General features: G+C 39.7%; 1 protein-coding gene across 1 annotated transcript in view; it reads right to left on the bottom strand.

Moving 5' to 3' along the window:
- LOC138323554 (cGMP-dependent protein kinase 1-like) overlaps positions 1 to 11,644 on the bottom strand; it is a 95,957-nt gene extending 84,313 nt beyond the window's left edge. Inside the window, exon 1 of the mRNA XM_069268234.1 lies at positions 10,942 to 11,644. Coding sequence (XP_069124335.1) covers positions 10,942 to 11,282 — 341 coding nt within the window. The 5' untranslated portion in view covers positions 11,283 to 11,644. The remainder of the gene's footprint in view (positions 1 to 10,941) is intronic.
- Positions 11,645 to 16,493: the final 4,849 nt, after the last annotated feature.

Below are 16,493 nucleotides of genomic sequence, written 5' to 3'. Positions count from 1 at the left end.
TTAGAGTCACTCAAGTTACATGCAGGACTTATCATGAGATTTTCATATACTTTTTAAGTACTAAACATTAACACATAATTATCAGGTACAGGTAGAAAACAGTCCTATACCTTTGATTTTAATAAATATAGTTTAGCAATACCAAGCATTATCAAATATCATTTTCGGGGCTAAACATTTCCTTAAAACGATTTTCCGTCGGGGGCTTCGCCCCCCTGAACCCCCTAACCAGGGCGCTGCCCTGGACCCACTGGGGGCCGCCTAGGCCCCAGACCCCTCGCCTGTGCTTGCACATGTAAATGACTCTAGCTACGCCCCTGGTTACAGAACATACACGGTGATACGGTTGTTAGGACCACAGAAAATATTGTTTAGTACATCAGCACTAATCTTCACAGGGACCTAGGAATTAGTTACAAGTTACATACATGTATATGTAGATCTCTCACTGTATCCATACACAAATTATTATCGACCATTTTGAAGGGCCAAGATACCTTTATTGTGGTATGAATTTTATCAATATTTATCTATTCCCCTAAAACGTCTGAAAATTACTTACACGCATTAGAATGGGTACAAATATATGGAAACTGTGATTAATTATTAAGTCCCTGTGCTAGACAAACGATGACAGTGTACATGTATATTGTAGCTGGTCTTTCTTTATTAGTTAAGCACCACATCTGGCCACCCGCGATGTAAATTATGACTTAAACACATGTAAACAAATATTATTTTTCAGGGCGTGCATCACAAATATTGCAATAATATGTCATTGAGATCTTCATGGTTTTTTTTTTTTTTTTTTTGAATTTTTTGTATGCTGTGTGTGCACCACAGCGCCACCTATAGGTTCTGTCAAGTATATGATGGGAACGCCATCTGCAGGAACACATAATTAATGATAGACTTGGCACAGGTGTCTTGGGGGTCATTTCGTTTGTGGAAATGAAACGTGCCATATAAAATTTTCCGGGGCACTTCGAGCACGGAATGCTGATGTCACGGCTAAAAATGGACGCCATGACTAAATGTTTACAATGTTTACATGTTGATTTGGTACTCCCTTCCCCCTCTTTTTCATCCCCTCCCACTACTTCGTGACGTAGACAGCCAAGAAGATGGGAAGTACCCAATCACACACGCTTGGCTCTACATCAACCGTACGCCAGATTTGTGGCATTGAAAAATTATGTTTTTACAAAATAACTTTGATGCTGGCAGATAGTCAGTATTTCTGGTATCTCTTCATTAGCTATCTTGTAGAGACCTCATTGCGTCATTTTAAACTCCCAGCTTATTTCAGCTTAACATTTGTACGAGTTATTACGCGATGCATAACTTACTGAGATTATTTCTAATGGATTGGAATCCACGTTCTAAGCGCTCTTGCTTCCCGCCAAGACTGGCTGTATTTTATTACTAATTTTGTTGACTATCTTTTAACCATGCCCCCCCCCCAAAAAAAAAAAAAACTAAAATAAAATAAAACCCCTCCCAAAAAAAACCCCCATCACAGACTTCTAATACTAGATTATCTCCCCCTAGTTTGAAACTTTGGTCTAGAATCAGACATATAGTAGAGACAAAAATATTTAAGTGATTTATTTTTAATATTCTAGAGATTGGTGGCCAGTCTAAAGATATATCATCATGCTCTTGTCAAACTCGGCCTGATAGCCAAGTTTCTGCTCTCCCCAACTAGTCACCTCTTGTTTTACATGTTTCTATCCACGTCTGTGTCTATTATCCGTCGTCTGCTACCCATTATCTTGTTTATTCATTTATTCCTATCACTGCTTCCATTCTCTACTGACCGCAAGTCGGTGATTTTTTTTTTCAGGTACTCCTACTTTCCCCCACCTCTTCAACTCTGTGTCCTTATACTAAATGACTTTCGCCTGTAATAGGATGTTAACCATACAAACATACAAACGTTTATTTACATCTAATTTCCTGTTACTTTATCCGACTATGCTTTACTTTTCTTTCATTCCATTTATCTATCCGTTTTACACCCACCCTCTATATCTTCTGTCTTCCTATTTACTATTGTCTTGATACCGTCTACCCTATAATGTATTTTGTGTCACCCTATTCACCTTGTTTACTTCCATCTATTGGCCTTTCTTTCCATCCCCATGTCCCCTTGTCGTCACTACTTCTAACGACTATCCTCTACCTTTCTGTCATTCCACCCATCCCTACTATTCACTTCCGCTTATCTGTAGCAGAAGGCAGTGATGGCACAGAGATCTCTGTCACAATGATTGTACAATAACATGACGCCAGCTATATGATTCCCACGGTCTGTTTACGATAATGGGAGGTAACTCGGTAGACATGAGGTATTCACTGTAACAATAACAGTTTATGGTAGTATGAGAGAGTATGTTTTAGAGTTCATTCCCCAATAGACCAGCCTCTGTTCACATAGTACGCATACCTATATATCTTGATATAAGGAAGTGATTGAGTACCTGACAGACTACGGTACAAATGAAATACCGTAGCCTAGATATATGACCTAAAACACTTAATATGTGTGAATTTGATCAAGATTGACACTGCATACGTGTACCTTTTCTTGACAAAGAGACCTTCTGTCCGTAAAACCCTTACACATTAAATTAAGTGATAAGTCCGGGTTTCCTCTGACCCCTACAACAGACTTAGACTTTAGATGTCTTGAGTAACCTCGACACCAGACGTCGACATTTTGATAGCTCAAAGGTGATAACATATACATAAAAATCATAACAAGTACAAAAACCACTATAAAGACTCTCCTATACAATACCCCATTGTCCTCGAAACCCTCAATCAACGTATATGCAAACTGCATGACTATTGTGTTAGATTGTACCTGCTGCCCTTAATGTTCTTAAAGGCGACACGATTTGAATTGTATCTTTTCTCTCCTCATAACAGATTTTCTACTTCCTAACTTCTCCTTTGGCATATACCAAGAAATAGGTAGCACATGTAGATCCTCAAATTATCAAAACTATATACATACACACACACACACACACACACACGGGCAAATCGCTTCCAAAAACAAGGTCAGCAATATTGTCGTAAAATTGGAACAAAATAATTCTGACCGGGTTATCCTTTCAAAAATTGAGTACCAAGGCATTATATACAAACGTATCATTTACATGCAGTATCATCCGTACCATACAGGGGGTATCGATCTACCAGTACCGGGATACAAATTAGATCTCGTGTACAATGTAATCAGTATTTGGATAAGCTTACCTTGGATTTAGATAAAAGCGCCAGAATACCCTACCAACCCTACTCATTAAAGAGCGATACACTTTTTGATGATATGCATTTCAAAGGCTTCAGTCTAGTATTATAGAAGGCCCGAAGTGTTGTGTACATAAATACGCGTTCAGCTTTCAAATAGGCTACCCTTCCCCCTATGGTCACCACATGGGGAATGCTGTATCGCCTAAATACCAGAAATATAGAGATAACTGGGCACGATAGATTGATTTATATATGTATATCAATAGAAAACGATAGCAATGGTGTTTTGTATACATGTTGTGTTTCAAGTACATAACATGAAAGTGGTAGGTAAAGACCTACCTGATTTACCCATAGGTACTGTACCTACATGAATATATGGTTTACCCCAACATTAACATAACTTTAGTGACCTGGTATCTCCTATTGTTAAGGTTTATTTTGTTTTACGTCCTATTAAAAGCCATTGACATTAAAGATCGTGCTAAAATCTGGAAAGGGAGAAACCGGAGTATCAGGATAAAAGGCAACGACCTAAGATTAATAGCTGGAAACCCTCCCATTTGTATTGCAATATCATCAACAAAGACAAGTGATGATTATCATGTTAAGAAATTATAAAGCGTCATTTTTACGTTGTTACATTAAAGTTATATTTCTCTTGAAGTAAAAAATAGTCGATAAATCAATGTGCTGCTGTTACCTACTGCCATCTGTCAACATAACAACAAAATCATATCATTGGTGTTTATGTTTGATTAATGCCAAAACAAGGATCGTTTGCCATTGAATGATAATACAATGCCACAATAAAAGATTGAGTTTGATTTATCATCGCGAAACTTTCCGAACAATAGTTTCAAGTCAAGGTTAGTTGTAGATAATAATGACCTACGAACTTTGACAGATTAGCACCGGAAGCGAGTGTGTACAGAAACGCAACAAATTGTGCCGGAAGAAGTCTACCGGTAGGTAGTGCACGAATGTATAGCCTTGAGATACTTATTGCATAGATGTTTGCTGCACTGGTATAGTAATACTAATCCACAAAAAGATTACGATATCAGTTGTACCGGAAATAATGTCCCAGAAAGATCTGGAAGTCATGCACTCCATATCGGAAGTAGTGTATTTTTACCGGAAGACTTTACAGAAACTTTGTGGGGTTAGTTATACAGAAGAGAGATACAAACATGAAGCGAATACACGAAATGGTAGGAATTAAACTGAAACAGAAATAGTCTAGGGCATGGTAGAGAAGCTGGTTGTCCCGGAAGTAGTTAACGTAAATATATAAATATAAATCAGTTGTTTCAGGCAATAGGTTGTGTGTATTTCAGAACTCCCTACGTCAGGTGGTAGTGAATTGATTTTACATAAATGAAAACAGGAACTGACATAGTATTTTGTCCATTTATTCTGAAAGAGATATATGAATAAATGAATATGATGGCGATAAGATTGTTTATTTTATCATTACCTGTAGTAAATGGTTGGCGATCCCTCTTCGCCACTCCCACCACCCCATTGTACATGTACATATGATACCGAGATCAAAGCAGCACTGACCTTATGGCCTCGGATAATGAGATTGTGATGGGAAGGTGACATCCCTTTTGTTAAATTCCCTTAAACTTTTCAAACACATTTCACACTCAAGGGTATAATGTCCGTTTACGATTGTAGAATTATGTACGGTCATATCGAGTGGCCTATACGACATATGTGAAATAATCGTAAAAGAAACCCACAATAATATCGACAAGCTTGGTTTGATTAGCTTTACGTTCTTTCAAATGATAGTGTCATTTAAGGACGTGTCAGGTTTGATGGTACAGGAAAACCGGAGTACCCGGAGAAAAACCACCAAAGATTGACGACTTGTGGGGGCATCTTAACCACTCGGTCAATGAGGCCCCTATAGACGTGTATTTGGTATTTTATTTAAAAGGATGGATAACATAATGGTTTATCTGTAACCGGAAGTAACGTGAATCTTTGATTACGAGGTCAAAATTGTCAATATAACCGCCATTTAATTTGGTGAACTGCACTATAATTACCTGTATATTTCTACTCATTTTAAACAGTTATGTTCAAGAATGAAATTTGAGTGACTTTACTTGACCTTGTTATCATTATTAACCCAGTGACCGTGACCCCCAGTGACCCCAGATGTGTAAGCTTACATTTATTTCATTATTGACCCGATTGATACCCATCTTTCTAGTATGGTCGTATGCACTCTGAACCTAAGTTTTTCAATGACTATGCCATACAATACATCAAAACGTTATGAGTAACCTATTCCGTTCAAGCTTTTAAACGAATTTACATGTACTTTGAAATGTGTATTAAATGTATGTATTTTCATGTCATGGACATTGCGTGTTGACGATCTGTCAACAAGCTGAGTTAACCACTAAACAACACCTACAGAAATAGAATCTCTGGCCCGGTTATCTGACAGCGATGTTGTAACGCGCCATGATACCCCGGTGATATCAATGACAGAGTGGGCTGAATGGTACTTCCGGTTGTCATTCCTTCTACTTCAGACGTATGGTGAATGGGTTTGAATCAGCATGAGGCTATGACAAGAAGGCAATCCGAGGTCAATATGTCATTACGTCGTCACATCTTCATCCAATCAAAATTTATCTGACGTCATGTGATATGGGCCAAAGATGGACTGGCATACTGACCCAGTGACGACACTAGGAGCAGACATTCAGGGTCAAAGGTAGTTCCCAATAGAGTTGGGATACGAGTTGACTGACCTTGGTTTATCACAGTGTTGTAGCAAGTTGACCTTGAGACCTGGGACAGAACTTCTGTTCTGTTACTTGATTTAAATAAATATACTAATATGTTTGTATATTGTATATATACACACATTTAACAGACAGACACTGTCATTATGTGCCAGTCGTACGTATGTATATAACGTTTGCGGTGACTAAAGCAGTTGTATTTGTCATCAACACAAAGATTTAACTGTAGACATTTATACATTGTATATTTAGAGAGAGAAAGACATTTACACGTGTATATTAATACATAAAGCTCCGTAATATATCAAGAGAAATCCCATTACATTGTATAAAACGCATGAAAGTTTGAAGTCGGTCGACCAGACGAACAAGGAAGGCTATTATTAATATCAAATGCCTTATTGTTCCTGAAGAGACCCAGGGGTAAATATTGTAGATTTAAATGTAATAAAGTCGGACTAAATTTCCATTACATCAACATTAATTATGGTCTGTGTTGGGATTAATTTGCATCGTTTGTCGTCGCTACCGGTGGTTTCATTTGTGAACTTTGGTAAATAGCATTGCACCGAACCACGTGACTGCTGGCCAGAGTTGAAGTCTAGTTAAGATGTTTTCCGGTGTTACAAGAGGCTGTTACAACATCTGTAAAGTCAATGTGATATGTCAACAGTGAAATTGATGACTGGTGGCAAAGCTACGTGTTACTTGGTGACGGAGGGACGGTGTTCACAGGGGCCTGAGAATTACTCACAGTTTAGATAAATATTCGGACGTATGTTGTATCCTACTGTCCATTGGTCATTGAAGCGTTTTCAGGGAACTAGATTAAAAATCGGTAAAAATAAAACCCGATTTTCCTTATCTTCGGTCTATAAAGGCCTATAAACCCCAGGGATCTGAGAATTAGTTACAGTTTATAAAAGAACCCTAAAATGTATGACCACTCTAGGGGGTCCATACTGATATAAACTGTCAATAATTCCCAGGTCCCTGTGATCGATGCCTCTTGACATCCTCAACTTAGACATGAGTCTCTTGGTATTGTATTGGTTGCACATGCGTCGAGTAAGTAATGAACATTTGTAATGTTCGGGTCTTTCGAGATAGTCTTCATCGTTATGCACAGCATTGCGATACTCATTATTTATTAACGACCAATTAGGGTTGCTTTATTTGGTATGTTCAAGGATGTACCATGCGACGGCGGTGAATAAAAGCTGTTGTACTCGGAGTAAAATCACCGATCTTCAGTCATTGGTCTGGCAACTGTCCTGTACGTGAAAGATTGACCACCGCGCACCAATATTGACCATTTGTGATCTATGTGTCTATTGTGAAGTGAAACTTCGCACGTGTAAACTTGCTAACATAGTTTTGAGCACGTGTAAAAGTCGTTAAGAGTTGTAAGTAGGTATGAGCTTTATTTAGGAGTCAGTTGCCATGTTTACGAGCAATTATATGCCTACGGTTGTCTTTACAGTTAACAAGATTGGCCTGATATAGACCTCCGGCCACTGACATCTTTCACCAGTATAACAGCCACGTGTGTAGTGGACTGTAGCGAGGACAATCAGACCCAGAACAAAACAAAACAAAGTAAACAACCAAGTATAAATGTAATAACTCATACGTAAATATGAAAATACCTATCCATAATTATGTATTTTAGACCAAATTGAAATACAGGTATTTGATTAATCATAGTTTAACACATTCATTCAATCGATGTATCATTTGAATTTAGTATCTTTTATTTTAGAAGTATTTTACATGTTTTATTGTGAAATTATTATAACACCATTTGTCAGCAACAGGCCACCTATTCTAACATGCCTAGAGGACGGGAGATGGGAGAATTTGAGAATTTTAATTAACATCCAGTGTCATGTACATGGAAGACTTAAGGGATGAAAGAACACCGGAGTGTCCGGATAAAACCATCAACTATGGTTAGTAACAACTTCCCCCCTCCCCCCCCCCCTGAAAGAACACCGGAGTGTCCGGATAAAACCATCAACTATGGTTAGTAACAACCTCCCCCCCCCCCCCCAATGTTGTTTTCGAAGTCGAAAACCTAAATTTTTACTAAACCAGTAAAAAATAAAGTAACTTTTTGTAACGTCATTTATGATTGGCTAAGTCTAAACTCTAGATTGATTTAGACTCGAGACCGTTTCGTGATTTTGGGGTCTACAGGAGGGAGTTGGCAGACCGTAAGAGAAACGTTAATATATTAGATTGTAGTGTCCAAACTGACACCAAAATTAATTATTACATCCTTGCATGTTTTTTTCTGTTCTGCTTCCACATTTCGTTTGTGTCACATCAGCTTACACTTCTATGATTATTTGATGTGACAATGTGGCGATGTCGTGTAAAGAAATACTATTTCTATGTCAACAGGCATCCAAGGCGTGCCAGCGAATCTTAAACCATCAGTGTAAATACCAAGGGGGATCCTCGCCCTACATGTAAATACCAGTAATAGATGTCCTTATCAAGTTATCGTGAACATATCATTAATGTTTATTTAAACCCCGAAGAATAGAATCTCCTGCATGGTGTACATCTGTAGGAATTAAAATGATATTTGTTTTACACCTCGATGCAACTTCGGACACGCTATCGGTGGGGTATACACACGCCATACTGTGGGGTTCGAATACACAAATCCGGACAAAGAGAAACTCCATTGAAATGTAATTCTTCACTTAAATAAGTAAAATTGTCATTAAGGATGCATATTACGTGTAACAGGACGGACAAATAAACACTAAACAGAAATACGGTACACGGATTGGCACTCGTCTCCGATACAGTCCAGACAGAATGAAGATATTAACGGTGTTAGGGGTAAATGTGAAAGTGCTAGAAAAACAAACTTATCAGTAAGCACATGGCGTACTACTGTAACTGAAATGATTGAAAGGACCCCGAACCGGCAGTCGGCCCACCTACATGGCAAAAATATCTGGGCCAACATTGGTGCACGTTTTTTTTTGTATCGAACAGGAAACTTGAATCCAAGGACGGAGGAATGTATGATATGGTCGCTTTCTAAACTGGTCTAATTTTTGTAACGAGAGAGCGAAAACATTCGTATAAAATTACAATATTTCGCAGATTTGATAATATAATTAACTAATGAAGGCAAATCTAGTTGCACTGAGACGTATATATGCCGACAAAGGTCTACACACCATGTCCTTATCACTGTACCATTCTCCATATCACTGATACAAGTGTTGAAATCCCGACAACAAACAAAGGCCAGGCCGATAGACTGATTCTAGTGTTTGCTCATGGCTGTACAGTTTTAATTTGTTCATAGAACAATAAATAGTACTGTCATAATCACTAGATTGTTAACACATTTTTCTTCAATTACGATATCAGTGTGCATAAGAATCGTAACAAAACTCTTTATAAGATAAAATACATCCCACCCCTCTCCCCCTAACACACACTCTCACCAAGTTCCTGCCCATCTTTCCTCTTAACGGACATTCCGATCCGATGCCCGGTTTGGCCAAGTACATGGCCCACAAGTGCCCTGGGTACAATAAATATATATGCCAAACAGCAATTCTTTCAGTAGCACTAGACTTCAAGTATCTACATACACGTTGATTTGTTTACTCTGAAAACAAACCCAAAATTGAGTGTCGAGAGTAGGCCTTAAGGGTTTACTCCTATAATACTAGAAACTAATTATTATCATACTCGCCGATCGGGGTTCGACAAAGCACAGATAAATAAACTAGAAAAGTGTTTCAAACAACTCAGACCGTCGCAACTTGATTGAAGAAGTACATAATTTCTTATCAATCATGCAAAAAGATTGATGGTCAATCAAGGGTTGAGAAGGGCTGGGCTGTTACAAATGGTCCGTTGGTTTATATATAACAGGATTTGTATTTATACGGCTGCCATTTCTAGCGGGCAGTATCGTAAACTGACCTCGCCACAAGGGGAGCCTGACCACACGGAAACGATGACGGATACAAAACATGACCTTTTGGTGTGTCAAATTACCACGTATTTCAATCATGAGGGTATTTGACAAATAAATAAGTTGATACAAACTACCACACCCTGATGAACAAGTGACGGACTCACGCGCGGAAGTGTCAAGAGTCCGGGGTTAGGTCGAGTTGATAAACAAGCAGTTTTCCTATCGCCTTCCGGCGTACATTTGTTCCGTGTATATGTATCGTACGTGTATATGTATGTGTGGTACCAGCACCATGTAAACGTGGTACCAGCACCATGTAAACACACTAACAAAAGCCAGCGTCAACACAGTGCACACAATTTGTCATGTTCAACATGTGCCTATATTTTTTTCAAAGAAAGTAACTTATTATTATCTAAGCATAAATCATAATGCTAATGCCCGTCACTTAACACATTAAGATGTCGCGTTTTCCACCTATCATCAAATCTACTATATATATAATGTACAGTCTGTAGTTTTCCCACACGAAGCCTACGGCGTAACGGTGACACACTTACTTTCGACATCGCAAGAGTGTCACTGGTTGTCCCGACACTTAGATAATGTGTACATTTTACAATAAGCTTGGAATCTCGAGCCTCTATGATATTTCCACCCGCTTCGGACGGGCCAAATCGCCGCTGACATACCTGACCATCGCTTGATACCCATATAATTGATTTTACCAGATAACATTCGAGGTTAGAGGATTCAAAATATGACAAGGCAATAAATCACAGAGATTTTGACTGACAATTCGGTCAGGACTATCATTATAAATGGTCAGTTGAATCATGTCCACTACACCCTGGACAATGGCGAGTTATCCTTGTCCGAACCCTCTACAGAACGACCCATTTACATCCTCTATGCCCCCTCCTGCAAATGACAAGATAAACTTACCTGTTACTTTTGTTGTGTTTGATGGCCGATTGTCCTACAAAATCCTGTATTGTTTTAAGAGAGTATGGTTCGGCGGATATTCCCTGGGCTCGCTGTTTCCTTGGACCAACCGACGCTTTAATTGCAGGAAACACAGATTGATATTTATCCAATTGACTACGAAGTTGTAAAATCTTTTCCTCTTTTTGTTCCAACTGCCTCTGAAGGGCTTTAATTTGCTCATCTTTGCTCCTTAAAAGGAGCTGCACATCTTGTAGAGATCCCATTTTCAGATTGTTGTTGTCCATGTCCGGTGCTATATCCGACAGGTTGCTGTCGTCTGCTAAACCGGAAACATCCATTTGAACTTCATCAAACTATTTTTTCTTGAATGAAAACATGAAGCCAAACTATTATATGCTCATTCACTGAGTGTACACACTCTCACTAACACAGCTTTAAACTATGTGATCTCACACTTGATATTGCCGTCCATATAACTGTAACCACTCTCGCTCGGACGGCTCCGCTTTAAGTTGTATACATCTGATCACAGCTGGCTTATTTTTTGTACAACGGTATGTCACATGACCCTCTAGGTTATAGTCTTACTCTTATCAAGGGCAGGTAATAAATCAGCTCTCCCCGGCGGCTGTGAGGGAGCTTTACCTGCGGAAAGTCGACAGTATGTAATTAGTTACCACCGAATCACATATATTCGTTACATAAGTATGCGATGGTGGGCCAGGCGCTACAGGGATGTACAATGTACTAGGATAATATATAGATATCACGGCAAAACGTAGCGCCAACTCGAGCGCCTGACCAAAGCACGTGTAGATAGGGCGCAGTATGGAACATTTGATTGAACTAGTTATCAAGTAATAAGAGTTAGACACAAAATATTGTGATTAACGTGACAGTATAACAAAGGATTTTAGTATCTTCAATAATATATTTAAAATGGCGCCTCGGGTATTTGCCACGGTTTCACAACTGAATGTTTGTGGGTCATTATTCCATCAACAATTCTCGAATTGAAAGTTTCTAATGTAGTGTAAGTTGGACAAGGGATGGTCCTGTTATCGCATGACTTCACATTAAAAGGGGTAGAAAATTCACGCGATTTATTTTACAACAGGCAACACTTAATGACGCACGATCCAATCAAATGATTGTACATGAAAACATCCGCGTGTTAGGGAAATATTACGTTCGCTTACAAGTAAATTAAAATTCGACCGTTTAAATTCCACCTGCATGGCTTTTGCTTTCATCACAAATTGGCCGAGATAACTATAATACCCCGTGGATTTATCGGTGTTTCATAGCGGTGTGAATGAAATCTGTATTGTTGAATAGGACAAGGGATGTAATGAACGAGAGCAATGAGAAAAGGCCAATAATGCACGAATTGAACAGTCGGTCATATCAGAGATAACGCCAGTCAATTTGCGTTTATTAGAACTCCGAGCGCCGTCCGACATTAACAAGTCCAGGCTGCCAGAGTACATACAACAGATAGTGAGATCAAACAGGTTCCCATTAGGTAGATGTCAATCCAAATTAAAATCCCGTATATTTCGACCTATACATGCACCCAATACGAACCATACCATTGCCTCTCTACCCCTTCACCAATCACAAACCCTGTTACTCATTGAACTCGGGCCTGGCAGGCATGTTGATGATGCTGGAAGTTCCAAACATGTTTACCTCATCAGGTCATACATTAACCGTACACAAAGTAACGTCCTCATTTTTACGAGATTCTGGAAGCCTGAAACTAAAGTTTTCTTGAGTTATATTGTGATTGTTAAAGCCCCAGAACAGATGTTATAGGGTATATTTAGATCGGCAGAGTGACTGTGCCAGTCTTAACGAACTCAATTATACAGTCGTTACAAAAACATTATTGCTGGGTAATTTGCCGATATTCGCTTTTATATCAAAACAACTTTCGCCTTCACTGACAAAGGTCGTATTTTACTATTCGTCATGATGTAATATATTAAAACACATACTATCGGTCACGTGCGGATAAAGTTACTGAAAGTAAAGGTAGCTGCAGAAACAAGGGTCACAAGGTCACGATCAGGAATAGTGTGGTAGAGTGAATTAAAGAGCAAAGGTACATTAAAAAAAGTCTACATCGTAAAAACAGTAATAGGACGTGGGGTCTGCATAGGAGGGGGCAGATCAGTCGTGAGAGGGGAGAAAAAGATAGGGGTCTGGGACCGTTTAGTAGGGGCAAAATTGTATGGTGCACCGGGGTCTTTATAGAACATAGGGAAATTAGGGTGGGGAAAGAAAACTTGCATACCAGGATTTGTCTATGAAGGTTGAGTGGAGAGAAAACTTGTTTGAGGGTCTGTATAGTGTAATGTTTGATTGTCTGTATAGTGTCAAAGAAGGTTGAGTAGAGAGAAAACTTGTTTGAGGGTCTGTATAGTGTAATGTTTGATTGTCTGTATAGTGTCAAAGAAGGTTGAGTGGAGAGAAAACTTGTTTGAGGGTCTGTATAGCATGTATAGTGTAATGTTTGATTGTCTGTATAGTGTCTAAGAAGGTTGAGTAGAGAGAAAACTTGTTTGAGGGTCTGTATAGTGTAAAGGAAGGTTGAGTGGGGAGAAATCTTGTTTGATTATCTGTATAGTGTCAAAGGAGGTTGAGTGGGGAGAAAACTTGTCTGAGGGTCTGTATAGTGTAATGGAAGGTTGAGTGGGGAGAAAACTTGTTTGAGGGTCTGTATAGTGTAAAAAAAGGTTGAGTGGAGAGAAAACTTGTTTGAGGGTCTGTATAGTGTACAGGAAGGTTGAGAGGGAGAGAAAACTTGTTTGAGGGTCTGTATAGTGTAAAAAAAAAGGTTGAGTGGAGAGAAAACTTGTTTGAGGGTCTGTATAGTGTTAAAAAAAGGTTGAGTTGAGAGAAAACTTGTTTGAGGGTCTGTATAGTGTACAGGAGGGTTGAATGGGGAGAAAACTAGGTTGAGGGTCTGTATAGTGTACAGGAAGGTTGAGAGGGAGAGAAAACTTGTTTGAGGGTCTTTATAGTGTTCAGGAAGTATGATGGGGGAGAAAACTTGTTTGAGGGTCTGTATAGTGTACAGGAAGGTTGAGAGGGAGAGAAAACTTGTTTGAGGGTCTGTATAGTGTACAGGAAGGTTGAGTTTGAGTCTGTATAGTGTACAGGAAGGTTGAGAGGGAGAGGAAACTTGTTTTAGGGCCTGTATAGTGTAAAGGAAGATTGAGTGGGGGATAAAACTTGTTTGAGTCTGTATAGTGAACAGGAAGGTTGAGTGGTGAGAAAACTTGTTTGAGGGTATGTATAGTGTACAGGAGGGTTGAGTGGGGAGAAACTAGGTTGAGGGTCTGTATAGTGTACAGGAAGTATGAGTGGAGGAGGAATTTTTTTGTGGGTCTGTAAAGTATACAGGAAGTATGAGTGGGGGAGAAAACTTGTTTGTGGGTCTGTAAAGTGTACAGGAAGTATGTGTGGGGGAGGAAACTTTTTTGAGGGTCTGTAAAGTGTACAGGAAGGTTGAGAGGAGAGGAAACTTGTTTGTGGGTCTGTATAGTGTAAAGGAAGATTGACTTGTTTGAGTCTGTATAGTGAACAGGAAGGTTGAGAGGCAGAGAAAACTTGTTTGAGGGTCTGTATAGTGTACAGGAAGGTTGAGAGGGAGAGGAAACTTGTTTTAGGGCCTGTATAGTGTACTGGAAGATTGAATGGGGGATACAACTTGTTTGAGTCTGTATAGTGAACAGGAAGGTTGAGTGGGGGAGAGAAAACTTGTTTGAGTCTGTATAGTGAACAGGAAGGTTGAGTGGGGAGAAAACTTGTTTGAAGGTCTGTATAGTGAACAGGAAGGTTGAGTGGGGGAGAAAACTTTTTTGAAGGTCTGTATAGTGTACAGGAAGGTTGAGTGGGGAGAAAACTTGTTTAGCTGTATAGTGAACAGGAAGGTTGAGTGGGGAGAAAACTTGTTTGAAGGTCTGTATATTGAACAGGAAGGTTGAGTGGGGGAGAAACTTGTTTGAAGGTCTGTATAGTGTACAGGAAGGTTGAGAGGGAGAGAAAACTTGTTTTAGGGCCTGTATAATGTAAAGGAAGGTTGAGTGGGGGAGAAAACTTGTTTGAGGGTCTGTATAGTGTACAGGAAGGTTGAGTGGGGGAGAAAACTTGTTTGAGGGTCTGTATAGTGTACAGGAAGGTTGAGTGGGGGAGAAAACTTGTTTGAGGGTCTGTATAGTGTACAGGAAGGTTGAGTGAGGGAGAAAACTTGTTTGAGGGTATGTATAGTGTACAGGAAGGTTGAGTGGGGGAGAAAACCTGTTTGAGGGTCTGTATAGTGTACAGGAGGGTTGAGTGAGGGAGAAAACTTGTTTAGGGTCTGTATAGTGTACAGGAATGAATGTTGAAAGGAGAGAAAACATGTTTGAGGGTCTGTTAGTGTACAGGAGAAGGTTGAAGTGGAGAGAGAAAACTTGTTTGAGGGTCTGTATAAGTGTACAGGAAGGTTGAGTGGGAGAGAAAACTTGTTTGAGGGTCTGTATAGTGTACAGGAAGGTGCGTGGGAGAGAAAACTTGTTTGAGGGTCTGTATAGTGTACAGGAAGGTTGAGTGGAGAGAAAACTTGTTTGAGGGTCTGTATAGTGTACAGGAAGGTGCGTGGGAGAGAAAACTTGTTTGAGGGTCTGTATAGTGTACAGGAAGGTTGAGTGGGGAGGAAACTTGTTTGAAGGTCTGTATAGTGTACAGGAAGGTGCGTGGGAGAGAAAACTTGTTTGAGGGTCTGTATAGTGTACAGGAAGGTTGAGTGGGGAGGAAACTTGTTGGAAGGTCTGTATAGTGTACAGGAAGGTTGAGTGGTGAGAAAACTTGTTTGAAGGTCTGTATAGTGTACAGGAAGGTTGAGTGGGGTTTTATGGCCTACACAATGTAAAGAAAGAATGAGTGGGAATTGTGTAGCCCGGGGTATTGTATGAGAGTTTTTATATGATACGGGAAGAGGTTTTTATTCCAACAAAATATTTTAACTCTGATTTAACTCTATACAGACCTACAAGTTTGCCCTCCCCACGGATGCTTCCCTTGTACGGGTTACGGAAGGTTGGGTTGGGGGAATTGAATGTTGGTCTGTATCGGGTACAGAAGGTGAGGCTCGAATAATTGAATGTTGGTATGTATCGGGTGCGAAAGGTGAGGTTTGGGGAGTTGAATGTAGGTCTGTATCGGGAATAGAAGGTGAGGTTGGGAGAATGTAATGTTGTTCTGTATCGGGTACGAAAGGTGGGTTGGGAGAATTGAATGTTGGTCTGTATCGGGTACGGAAGGTGGAGTTTGGGGAGTTTGAAGAATTGAATGTAGGTCTGTATCGGGAACGTAAGGTGAGGTTGGGAGAATGTCATGTTGTTCTGTATCGGGTACGGAAGGTGAGGTGGGAGAATTGAATGTTGGTCTGTATCGGGTACGGAAGGTGGGGTGGGAGAATTGAATGTTGGTCTGTATTGGTTACGGATGGTGGGGTGGGAGAATTGAATGTTGTTCTGTATCGGGTACGGAAGGTGGGT

This window comes from Argopecten irradians, chromosome 5, assembly GCF_041381155.1.
Source record: "Argopecten irradians isolate NY chromosome 5, Ai_NY, whole genome shotgun sequence".
NCBI classification, from domain to species: Eukaryota; Metazoa; Mollusca; class Bivalvia; order Pectinida; family Pectinidae; genus Argopecten; species Argopecten irradians.
Note: the sequence above shows the minus strand (reverse complement) of the source record. Positions and strands in the feature narration are given on the sequence as shown.